Genomic DNA, 12,584 nt, shown 5'->3' with positions numbered 1-12,584 from the left:
TTTTTGTTAGATTTTCTGAACACTCGAGGTGCCTTGTGCATTTACCATATCAGGTCTCCGGTTTTCTTCTTCTATGGGGATATGCAGCGTATTCCCTTCCTCCCTGTCCAAAACTTAGGAAGGGTCAGCTCTCCTTGGGCCCCCCCCCAGGAATGACCCACTGGCTGAAGTCTTCAAGGAGGTGGTGACCAAAAGACACAACCCACCACACACCAAAATCAAGTCTTCAGGGACCCAGTTCCAATGTAGTTGATTCAGTTGAATTCAGTGAACCAAAAATCAATATAAAAAAAAGTGTAAAAAAATGCTTTGGACAAATTGTTTTAAGAGAACTAATTTTGTTTCCTCTCCTTTCGGTTAGAATGAAATTCGGAGTGCTTTACTCATTCAGAAACAAAATTTGTTGTCACTCATATACTCTGTCTAACACGCTCTCACTCACTCTTTCACATGCTCTCTGTCAATATCTCCCTATATTCTCCATGGCTCTGCTTCTCCTTTGCTTTCTGTTTCTTCTTTCTTCTGTGGTCCGCATGTCTTGGCTCTCTTTAGTGTTATCCCAGCCTGGTGGAGTAGTTCTTTGAAAGGGCAGAGCCTCGGCACACACCCTCTCCTCTGATTGGTACGAAAGCTTGATCCTGAATTTTTAGGTCAGATTAGACCTTTCACTGGCTACCAGTTTAGGCAGGTACCCAATTTACAAATAACAGATTATGTGCATTGGAACTTGTCATCCATGCACTTGAGCAGCAAGTCACTAGATGATTTCCTATCATATTTAAAGGCAGTTCTAGGGATCTTAAATAAGAAACATTTGCAAAATGTGTCAGGAGCAATCAAACACAAACTTCAATAGTGTGCTGACCTTTTTGTTTTGCCCTAGGTCTGTTCCAGTCCAGCACCTCCAGCTGCCCCCTCTGCTACAGAGTGTCGACAGAGGGGGGCCATATCCTGGCCCTCTGTGTCTTAAAGAGACAAGGCAACTTTTTTAATGCAGTCTAGGGAGGCTGTGCTTAGCCTGGAACAGCCTACATAGTATAAATGGGCCAGTTGGGGAGATCATACTGAATATATAGTAATTCTGGTAAGGCTGTGTGCACATTAGCTTTAAGTTCAATAAACATTGCTTATATTCAGATAAATGCACTATTAGCAATTAAATATATTAACTTGTGCAATTGACTGTTACAAATTATACCTTCTTTTATTACAATGACTCTTTTGGGAACTTTCTAAAAATGTAATTTTTGGTTGTGGAATGCAGATTTAATCTCCCGGGAGGAATGACTCCCCCGACTCTATTCACCAGCATTCACACAGCATGCATTCCTTACATCCAGAGGATGCATAGTTCCTGAGTTTAAATCAATATGATTAATCACAGTGGACTCTAAGATGGACTCTCTTACAAACATCCACCAGTGATTTAGAAGTGACAACTGAAGTAGCTAAACTAAGTGGGATCTACAACACTATATCTCCTGTCTGATTCTGGACCCATCATTAGTGCATCAGGACTCATTTAATAAGATCTTTCTTACTCCCAGACGTTTGGTGCCTAGACAAGCCATAACGCACACATGGCAAATCCCTGGTGTCAGGCTGCAGACTATTTTTCAGTGACAGAAATGATAAAACGGCATAAGCTTGAGCATTTTAACTGCCTGGGGCATGACTGGGGTGTTAATTTGGCCCATACTATGGATTCAACTAAATCTCAGTTATCATGGTCATTCAACCTTGTGAGCTGCAAGATTTCTACATTTTGGATGTATTCATTAAGAGCTAAACCTGACAAATTATTGCCCAGAGATGAAAATGTTCACAAATTCCTTTAACATTTTGCATTTATCTGTGTTACATTTCCCGTTTATCTTTAAGAGTAGTTAAAACAAAAGTTTGGGTTCATTTAGAAATGCCCTTGTTTTTGATGGGAAAGCAGATATCGTCCTTTTGTAATAACATAAAATCGACGAAAAGCTAGAAATGTATTTTCCATGAAAACAGCTAAGTGGCCCCAAACTTTTGGTTGATTGGGTGTGTGTATGTATGTATATCACTCTACTAAAAGAAACATTCAAATGTTATCCAACTACAAACAAGATTTCTGTTAAAAGAATATCACTATTTACATATTCGGTGGGATATAATGTGTTATTGCTGACATTGATGTTGGTATAAAAAGCAAAGAAGCAGAGGCAGAACATAAAATGTGAGCTATAGTTTTAAAAGGCAGAATGCACACATGGTCACATGACCATTTGTTCAGGCAAGTAGAAATTATTAGTATAACAGAAATATGTTTCTCTCTTCTCTCCTCTAGGGGGATTTGATAGAAACATCTGAATACCTCAAGTGATTTAACAAAGAGGGAAGTTTATTTCAACAGAGGAGGAATGTTAGAATAAAAGCTCACAACCTAAAACTAGAGGGTCACAGGCTTGGCAGTAATTATTATATTTTGTTTATTCAGCACCAACAATTCACACAGTGCATCTTACAACAGACACATTCAAAGGGTAGCCCCTCAAGTAAGCTAATCTCCAGAGAGAGAGAGTGATGGATACCTGGAACAGAGGCCAATACAGTGAACAAATTAAAACATGCATGAGGTAGGCATGAAAGCTATACTGTGTCCAAGATAAGGCCAAACTTTTTGCTGCAGGGAGAAGGGCAGAGTAGATGGGTCGAATGGTTATCGGCTATCAAAGTTCCATAAGACCCCATGATGCCCAGCCAGCCAAATGGTTTTTTTTTTTTGTGTGATACTTGCTGAGCATCATAGGTAGTTCTCAGCAGGATATATTAGAAACTATGCTACATAGTGATGGGAGTTAAGCTGTACCACCGTCTGTGTCTCACTATATAATGACAGAAGTCATGCTGTACCACAATATGTGTATAATGATAGCAGTTATAGCGTACCACAACGTCCTGCTCAGTGTATAGTGATGAGAGTTTTGGTATCAGCAACTGGCTCAGTATATAGTGATGGGTGTTATGCTGTACCATCATCTGTGTCTGGCTCATTATAAGACAGGAATCATTCTGTACCACCCCTAGTGTGTATATATTGATAGGAGTCATGCTGTACCACAGTCTGTGTCTGGGGAAAAAAGTGTTTTACCATGCTTTTTTAAAATTATCTGCATGTGATATCTGAAAATAACCTACCTGTGTGGCTATTTTTGGGACTGTACAAACAGCAAAGGGAGTTAGAATGCTACTATAGTGATCATTATTAAATGGACAGTTGTTGAGACAAGACATCTTCCTTGTATCACACAAAGAAGTATAAAGGAGTGTCAGCTCTCTCTGTAAACCATCTAATAAGTCTGTGGAACACTTTGTCAGAACGGGTTTAGAAAAAACAAAACATATTACATTTTAAGACTATTATCCAAAATATTAGGCCTGCATGTGCTTTCTGCCTCGTGTGGTGGGCCACGCACATTTACATGAAAGTATAAAGTTAACAAAAATGTAAATGATGTAAAGCATCATGGTATTTATTCACACGTCAGTTATTTACACGCAAACAGTAAAGTAAATTTAAAGTACTACGATCACCATCAGACAAGCTTGTAGATGTTGGCTTTTTTTTATTTTTATTCCAACCTTTATACATTTAAGAATTGTGTGACAAATTGTTGTGATTTTCCAGTTGCAGCTCTTCTGTGTTAAAGTATGTCTTGAATACCCAATTTTAGAGTTTCAAGCGATAATGGGAAATACATTATAATTCAGACTGCGTGCTGTTCTTTCAAGTGGAAGGAGGGGGAAAATTGGTATACTGACTGGTGCAATAATTTGTACATTTTATCCACTGTTAAAACAACACACGCCGCATTTGTGTTTTATTAAACACAGTTACATTTCCACTACTGGAATTTGTAACATAATCCTGAATCAACACTTGTGCATGTCAATGCATCCTGGAAACATAAAAACGACGAATAATCTAACAGCATCGACATTTTTTTATTTTTTTTTTACAATAACCAAGAATATACACTTTCACAATTTTAAGCAGTTTATGAAAGTTTTCGTATAAATAATAAGCAACAACTTTAAAGACAGAATCATAAAGCGTACAAATAACAATAACCGGTAGCAAAAGCTCTATTTTACTCGCACTGTCAACTGTGTATCTACAATATGTTATACGCCAGGATATGCTTTATAAACAGCGTTAACTTGCCAAGTAAACACTAGTTTTGCAAGCAATTTGTCACTTGATCATTTCTTGGACGTATGTACATGCGATTTTTTGTTAATAAATCATTCCCAATCAGAAAGCATGTGTGCGCATGTTTATATATAAATATATATAAATAAAAACCACAATGGATCTGATCAAAAAATAAAACTTCACTTAGTATTGAACCTGTGGCATAGATCACGTACAGCAGATAACTATTTTTTTTGTATGGCGCCATCGTATTCTGCAGCGCTGTACAACACGTAAGCAAGGCGTAATGAATACCGGTATCACACGAGAATCTGATTTACAGAAACAGGGGGGGGGGGTCCGGCTCAAAAGAACTGACAATCTATAAGCTTTTAATGCATTGGCTAAAGAGAGAAAAAAAAATCAGAAGTTGGCATTTCCTAGAGGTCACATGCAGATAGAAAGAGACAGCTGTAATCATATAGAGTAGTTTGGCAAACTAAGTGATGTGTGTAGAGTGGTGTGTGTTTAGGATCAGGAGAGAGTGTGAGAGTGTACAGGCTCTTTTTTATATATTAGCGTTCCTGGTTGTGGTTGGTCAAATAAGAGCCGTGAAAGTTTGTCACAAGCCAATAAAGCAAACGCCATGTGTGAGGCTGCTATGAAGCACTTTGCAGGGGCACGGCTGAAACATGGAGCACGGCGAATACAGAACGAAATGGCGGCGGTGGTGGCGGGGCCGAGCGGCGAGCAGCCTCGCTTGTCACGCATTCGCTCTCATACACATTGGGAGGGTTGCCCGCGGGGGGGAGGGGGAAGGCGGCTCTCGTCTAAGCACCCCCGGCGGGACAGCTTGCAAAGCTTTACTGCACGACTTTACCCTCCTCCCCCGCTGCCGGTCATGTGACCTTAACGTAACCGGACAGGAAAGCACCGACTGTTTTTTTTTTTTTTTTTTCTGGTGGACTCCCCTCCTCTCGGAGAGAAAGAAAGCTGCGACGGAGAAGGAGGAGACGGTGTTTTTCTCCTCACGGAGCACGGTTCGCGCTGCCACCGACACCTCTCCCGTAGTATCCAGCTGACACGAGGTGGGTGCAAACGGGGCTCGCGCACAGGCTCGGCCACCACGTGGGCCCTATACTGAGGGGAGGGGGGACTCTATTGGGCCCGTACGGTGAATAGACGTTGGTATTAGAGGAAGATGACATGGTTCGTGGTACACGAGGTGCGGGTGGGAGTAACGTGTGGCCCCGTTGGTAATAACGGAATACCATAAACGCAGCTCACGCCTTCTATGTGCAGTACCCGTGTGTATAGCCACGCGTGGTTTGTGTGGCGAGGCCCAAGCCGTTACATGTGCGTTATCGAGTAAGTGCGTTGTATGGGGTGCATGCAATCTGGTATTCCCTACGTGCGACCCTTACCCCCCACCTCCGTTATCCGTGCGTGCAAATGGCTGGCGCCGTGCTGTACTAAACGTTAAGGAGCGGGTAGTCGCTAAACCCTGGTGTCCCGGGCCGCGGACAAAGGGAGGCCGAGTGCAGCCCCTGTTCCCTCTCTCCTCTTCGCTCCCCCTCCCTCACCATACCACAGCCGCCGCCATGGGTGTGCGGCGCCCCGTCCGCCTCCTCCCCTCCATACCCCGCCTCCTGCACCGCTCAGACCACAGCCAAGACGGGAGCCATCTTTGTTCGTTATTTTTTTCCCACTCTCCTCACACAGCTGCGCGGAAGTGGGTTGCGCGCTCTGGCTCCTCCCTCGTGTCGGTGTGGCCATGTGTGAGACTCACGCCCTTTTCCTTTCAATGGCATTCACTGCTCGGGCGGGGTTTGTTTCGTCGGGTTAGCTGCGACCCGGGCCTTGTCTGCTTGTGCTACGTCTAGTGGCGGGTGTTACCGCATGCGGGCTGTTTGTGACACCCACCAGCCGTCCTGCTTACCGAGGCCAGTCGTGCCTTTAAGGTGCAGCAGACAAAGGGCTCAATAGATCACAGCCCTGTAATACAGCTCCATGTAATGCCGTTTAACATTGAACGTAACCGCTCATGCTTACGGAAAGTACGTAACGCAGAAATTCCATCACTACGCATACGATTAAAGATGTCATTCCCAATGGCAAAGTGTACATGGCTGGTGTGATAGTGTATTTTCTTTTAGTGGAGTGTAGTAGGTTGTCTTGTAGTATCTTTACAGTATTTTGTTTAGGCTTCAATTTCAACAAAATGAACAGGACCTGCTGGTGTGTGTACATCGGCTCGCTCCACATTTTCACCTAGAGACTCCAAGTGAAGCCCTGCTTCTGTTTGGTCTCTTTCTCTGGCTCGAGGAGCGGTGGCCGTGCTTTCCTTTCACTCTCTACACACAAAAGGCTGTGGAGGACAGCCTTGCCCCTTCACAAAGCCACTCAGGAGAGTAACCAACCTTCTGAAGTATGCTGATGGCTGATGTGATTACCAAGGTGTGAGTGATACTACCACCACCGCGTTGTTTGGTTTGTGTCACGCATAGCTTGTTCTGTTTTGGCCAAAAGCTCTATCTTGACCTTGCGACCAAAGTCATTTTCTCACGCTCTAATGCGTTGCAGAAGATCCCACACATGATGCCATGATAGGATTGACTGGTGCACCATAAATCTGCTCCCAGCCCATGAACTCGGTAGCCTCTTCAGAGTTCTTATTGGCCTCCTTGTAGCTTTTCTCACATGTCTCCTTGTTTGAGGGGGTAACCTTTTCTTGGTCTAGCAATACAATGGATGGACAGCTCCTCATTTTCCTTCAGATACCCAAGCCTAAACAACGAGCCATCAACAGTGACCTATTAAGCCTGAAATGAAGACATCCTGCGTACACTCGTAAACTGAAGTTGAATTTTTATCCAAGCAGCGTTTACTTTATTCGCTACACATGGTTTTACCAAAATAAAACTGCCACCTTAGCAATAATTGGATTTGGATTTCATAGATTTTATATATCGTATGGAACAAAACCTCAATGTACTATTGGTAATTCAGTAGCATGAGAAAATTGGTAAAGGGTCTGAGTGCTTTTACAAGGTATTATATTTGTTTCAGGGAGATCTACATTTAGCAGTCGGTCTTTGTATTGACAGGAAACACTAGCCACATACTGGCTTCTCTTTATCGTTTAGTAAAGGAAGTGCTGGTCGTTTTCCGTTATTTGGTAAAATGGGCCAGGATGTTACCGGCCCAATGAAGTAGAAATAATGCATGTATATTGGCATTGTATCCAATCAAAGCTTCCCTCCACTTATGTTGTGTTAGGGGAAATGGTATATTTGCACCTAAAGGAGTAAGACGATCCAATCAAATAGTGTAAAAGCAAATTACAAGATGATGTCATCTGTATGAGATTACATTTTAATCTTAACATTTTAGTTTCTATGATGACTACTAAGTGTCTACATGATTATGTTTTGTGAATATGCATGTGAAGTGTCAAATACGCTGTGAATACACATGCAGGCAATTCGCCAGCACAGGAAGAAAAAAAATGTGGCAACAATATAATTTCAGCAATTTGAGTTGGATAGATAGAATTATTTTTATAAAATAGTGCTTGCCAGTAATTGAAGCTCAGTCACTGGAAATAAAAGTAATATTTATAAAATATACACAGATGTGTGGCTTGCTGTGTCTGGTTTTCAGAAAAATGTGGCTTCACAGTAGTACATATGCCTATCCTGTATCATATTGCCACTGAATGCCAGGCGGCCGAGGGAGGCAGTTTCTTACACACTGTCAGTATTCCAAGATCACACAATTACAAATAAACTCCAACACCACTACTTGTTTCAGATCAACCCAGTGCCAAGTAGAACTTGTATGTCAGGCACATTGATACTTGGCGTGTAATTCCCTTTCTAAATGGGTGCTAGTAGGGATTTCTGTATGCAGTGGTCCTCTGAATGATTTTTGTATTGCCATTAGTTTAACACTACAGGAGTGTTTGCATTTTATTGCAAAGTAACTATATTCTAAATAGTCTTCTGTATGTGTATTTCTTGTAATTATTTTTTCCCACTTTGGAAAGTTTCCCAATGAAAAGGTTTAAGATCAAAGTAGAAAAAAAAACTGGGTAAGGTACTTACAGCACCAATGAGAGTAGGTGAAGGGTTAATCCCATGCAGCTTTTCTATCCAAAAATGTAAAACATTTTGTACTTGGTTAGAATCCACATTACACAGCATTTAAGACAGCTGTGAGTGATGCAATTCCCCCAGTGTTTTACATTTTTAGTAGAAAATTGTGATTCCCTCAACCATAATATCGAACACCTGAAGAAACCACAGTGCCCGAATGGCCCACATATTTTGTGGAATCTACTTGGGTGATAATCTTGGGATTGTTTTTAATTCCATTTCACTGCTTTACAAGATTTTCTTGTTCCTCCAAGCGTATTCTGGAAATGGGCTTTGCAATAAAAAATGTTGTCCAAAAATATTATTCTGTTTTAATAACAAAAAAGTGTAGACACATAACTGCAAGACTCATTGCATACATTATTTAATGAAGGTAAAAAAAACACACCTGACACATTTTAAACGAGATGACAACTTTAATACCTATTTGAAATATTCATATTTGTAGGGTCCCCCCCCCCCTTCTTCTCCCTCTTGCTTTATATTATATAATCCTGTTTGATGAATGGATGTTTTCTTCCAAGTAAATAAGAAAAAACGCGATAGTCGGCCCCAATTCTTAATCAGTTGATTTCTATGTTCTTCTTTTCAGATTGCGTTTAGTTAAGATGGATTTGGCCAACCACGGGCTTATCCTTCTGCAGCAACTCAATGCCCAAAGAGAGTTTGGCTTCCTGTGTGACTGCACAGTTGCCATTGGTGATGTCTACTTCAAAGCACACAAGTCTGTCCTTGCATCATTTTCCAATTATTTCAAGATGCTCTTCGTCCATCAGACAAGGTAATGCTAAAATTGCAGGTTGTTTTGTTATTCAATGTAAAGTACTACATATTTATTCTTGACAGTTCTATTCCAAATCAGAAATTTTACCTTCAAATTACTATACTTTATATGGAGGGAGTTACAGAGATTGTGCCACAGTTTGTTTATAATCATTGTGAAAATAAGAACCTGAAGTGTAACAAATCAGTCATTAACAGAGAAAATCCACCGGACCTTTCCATGAAATATACACATTGAGTTTGGCAATATACATAGTTTCACTGATGCCTCTGATTTTTGCAAACATCATCATACACTGAGCTAAATTCTTGTTTGTGACCAACGCTAGATTTGTATAAAACAAGCACAACGCTCCCAAGATCCTCTTTTAAACCAACCAATGTGTCGGTTACCCAAGTATGTCCAAAACCATATCTGTATAACATTGTGGTCACTGTACCATATACCAAAGCAAAAACCCCTTAGTCTGCAAATCTGGTTTTCATACATAGTGTTTTGTCATACTGTAAGAAGTGCCATGTAAATTGTTGGCATTATATAAATAATAATATCTATGGAATAGCTGCAGCATGTTTAACGGTACAAAGATTAAAACCAATGAAAACAAGGTTGCACGTTTGGTGTTAAGTTCTGCATGAATTTGTCCATTTACTACTATGTTTTTATACAGTACAGTAATAGTTGTATTTTTAATGCACATAATGCTTGTGTTTTAGCCTGGGAGACCATTTGACTAGTGCAAACTTGTGGCGGGAACCTCAAACAAGTTTTGAATAGTGTTGCTTAATAAAAGACCAACATAAATGGCTAAGTTAACTTGTATGTTGGGTTCTTATATTACATGGCAGTGTGTTCATGGCACACTTTAACAGAAGATTTTTTTTTTTAAGCATTAATTTTTTTTCTTTCTTACAGTGAATGTGTCCGCTTGAAATCAACAGACATCCAACCAGACATCTTCAGCTATCTTTTACACCTGATGTACACTGGCAAGATGGCACCTCAGCTCATCGACCCTGTCCGCCTGGAGCAAGGCATAAAGTTTCTACATGCATTTCCTCTCATCCAAGAGGCTAGCCTTGCAAGTCATGGTGGGTTTTCTCACCCTGATCAAGTTTTCCCACTTGCATCTTCTCTATATGGCATTCAGATTGCAGATCACCAAATAAGGCCTCCAGCAAAAGTTGCTGCTGCTTCTGAAAAGGGGAGCCGTGATACTCGGCCACAAACTTCTAGGTTAAGTCAAGATACTGCATCTGAAAATGCTCAGATATCGCAGCTGTCATCTGCATTACCTGCCGCAAACCGGACAAATCTCACATTTTCTGAGCCTGTTAATACGCCGTTGTCTCCTGAGCCAGCCTCTTCTGTACTCCCCACAGCTGCCTCTATAGACGAAAACAGTATGGAGGAATCCCCGAGCGAGGACCAGAACACTTCTCTGACAATAGCTCATGTTAAGCCCAGTATTATGAAAAGAAATGGAAGCTTCCCCAAATACTACGCCTGTCATCTTTGTGGGCGGCGCTTTAACCTGAGAAGCAGCCTACGGGAACATCTTCAGATCCATACTGGAATACCATTCACTACCACAACTGGCCAAACAGAGACCAGCCTTTCTCCTACATTCTGCAACAATGGAGCTGAAATTGGAAAAGAGTCAATGGATACAGCTGAGGGAGGTATCATTAGTGACAGTGACATGCCACAGATCTCGGACTCTCCAAACATTGATGGGCAGCAGCAGTCTGACACCCCACCTCCTACAGACATAGCAGACATAGATAATTTAGAGCAAACAGATCAAGAAAGAGAAGTAAAGCGAAGAAAGTATGAATGTACCATCTGCGGGCGTAAGTTTATCCAGAAGAGCCATTGGAGGGAACACATGTACATTCACACGGGCAAACCATTCAAATGCAGCACCTGTGACAAGAGTTTCTGTAGGGCAAACCAAGCTGCTCGACATGTGTGTCTTAAGAGCTCGGATACCTACACGGTAGTGGACAAGCAGACTCTTGAACTGTGCTCGTTTGATGAAGGCAGTCAGATGGACAACATGCTAGTCCAGACAAATAAACGTTACAAATGCAACCTTTGTGACAAAATATTCTCTACACCCAATGAGGTGGTCAAACATACGTGCCAAGGCCAAAGTTCAGATGTCTTTGCATTGGAAGAGGAAGGGAAGTCCATGTTGAGTGGTGGGGACTCAGAAGCTGCAGACAATGAGAACTCTATGATAACTTCTATTAAGAAAGAGCAAGAAACGGTGCTAGATTAGTTTTGATTGCTATGATTTTTTTTTTTCTTGCTAAGTACTCCCCCACCCTTAAAATGTCTAGAATTTTCCGTCCCTTTTACCATTCTCTGCAACATAGGTTTTGGAGTAGAGGGCAAATCCCCAACTTTTCACGCAAAATGGAGAGGAAAAAATGCAAAACACCTGTCCTTGGTAAAACGTTTATAAACTCCACAGTGTATTGCATATTTTATATAATTATGATTTTTTTATTTGATTTTTTTTTGTAATAGAACTGGAAAGATTGAATGGCCTCTGTTTATGTCCGTAGAACTACTGAGGTTTAATAGATTAAAACAAGTTATTCGTAGATGGGGATTGTTGAAATGTTTTTGTGTATAATGGGAAGCGAGTATTCTCAGTGAGATTAAATTTAATAAATTTAAATAAATATACATGTTTATTACATCTTGCTTCTTGGTGCAAATGGGACAAACTTCATTTGTAGAAGACTGTTCATGGTAAAACAGATTTAGACAAGTCAGAATAGCCCTTTTAAGAGATTTTGTTACTCAAAGGTTACTTTAATTGCATCTTCGACTCCCTTGTAAAGAAAACTTGACATAGCTTATTAAGTCCAATTTATAACCATAGAGGGGGTATTCTTTTATTTCTCTATCATTGACTTCATTAATATTTCATAGAGCTGTTGTCAGGTAGGACGGCCACCACCAGGATCACATTTGAAGTGTGTTAAATACAGTCTCCACATGAAATTTAAGATTATTCATGTCTGTACCTTTAATGCGGCTCCAAAACCTAGAAAACTTGGAGTAGTATTCCAAAAAGAAAAGCCATATTTTAATAATATGGTAAAACTTTTTAATACCATTTTTTCCCATTAATTGTTTGAAAATCTTTTTTACAATATGAATTTCTTCCCACTAAATGCCATTGTTTTTTATTTTTATTTATCTTTAATCGAATGCATGTATATTGGAACATTATTGTCAATTCCAAAATATTTTCATACTAGCCTGTTGTGCCTTAAAGCTTCCATAGCTACCTGCATTGATCAAAGTCATATTCATATTTCTTTTTTAGGTCATTTAAAGACCCCCCCCTTTTAATTGCAAAAATAACTAAAGGTGAGGCTATGTCCTGCACACATGATCCTTTTATTTCTTTATATTACAAGTATTCCATTGTCACTTAACACCTGTTTTCGAA

General features: G+C 40.5%; 1 protein-coding gene across 1 annotated transcript; it reads left to right on the top strand.

The window, feature by feature from the left end:
* Positions 1–4,693: 4,693 nt before the first annotated feature.
* Positions 4,694–11,809, top strand: ZBTB2 (zinc finger and BTB domain containing 2). Its single transcript, XM_053461383.1, has 3 exons — positions 4,694–5,259; positions 8,921–9,109; positions 10,028–11,809. The coding sequence occupies exons 2-3, from the start codon at positions 8,937–8,939 to the stop codon at positions 11,394–11,396; spliced, it is 1,542 nt and encodes a 513-aa protein (XP_053317358.1). The 5' UTR covers positions 4,694–5,259; positions 8,921–8,936; the 3' UTR covers positions 11,397–11,809.
* The last annotated feature ends 775 nt before the right edge of the window (positions 11,810–12,584 follow it).

This window comes from Spea bombifrons, chromosome 3 (assembly GCF_027358695.1).
Source record: "Spea bombifrons isolate aSpeBom1 chromosome 3, aSpeBom1.2.pri, whole genome shotgun sequence".
NCBI lineage: Eukaryota > Metazoa > Chordata > Amphibia > Anura > Pelobatidae > Spea > Spea bombifrons.
Note: the sequence above shows the minus strand (reverse complement) of the source record. Positions and strands in the feature narration are given on the sequence as shown.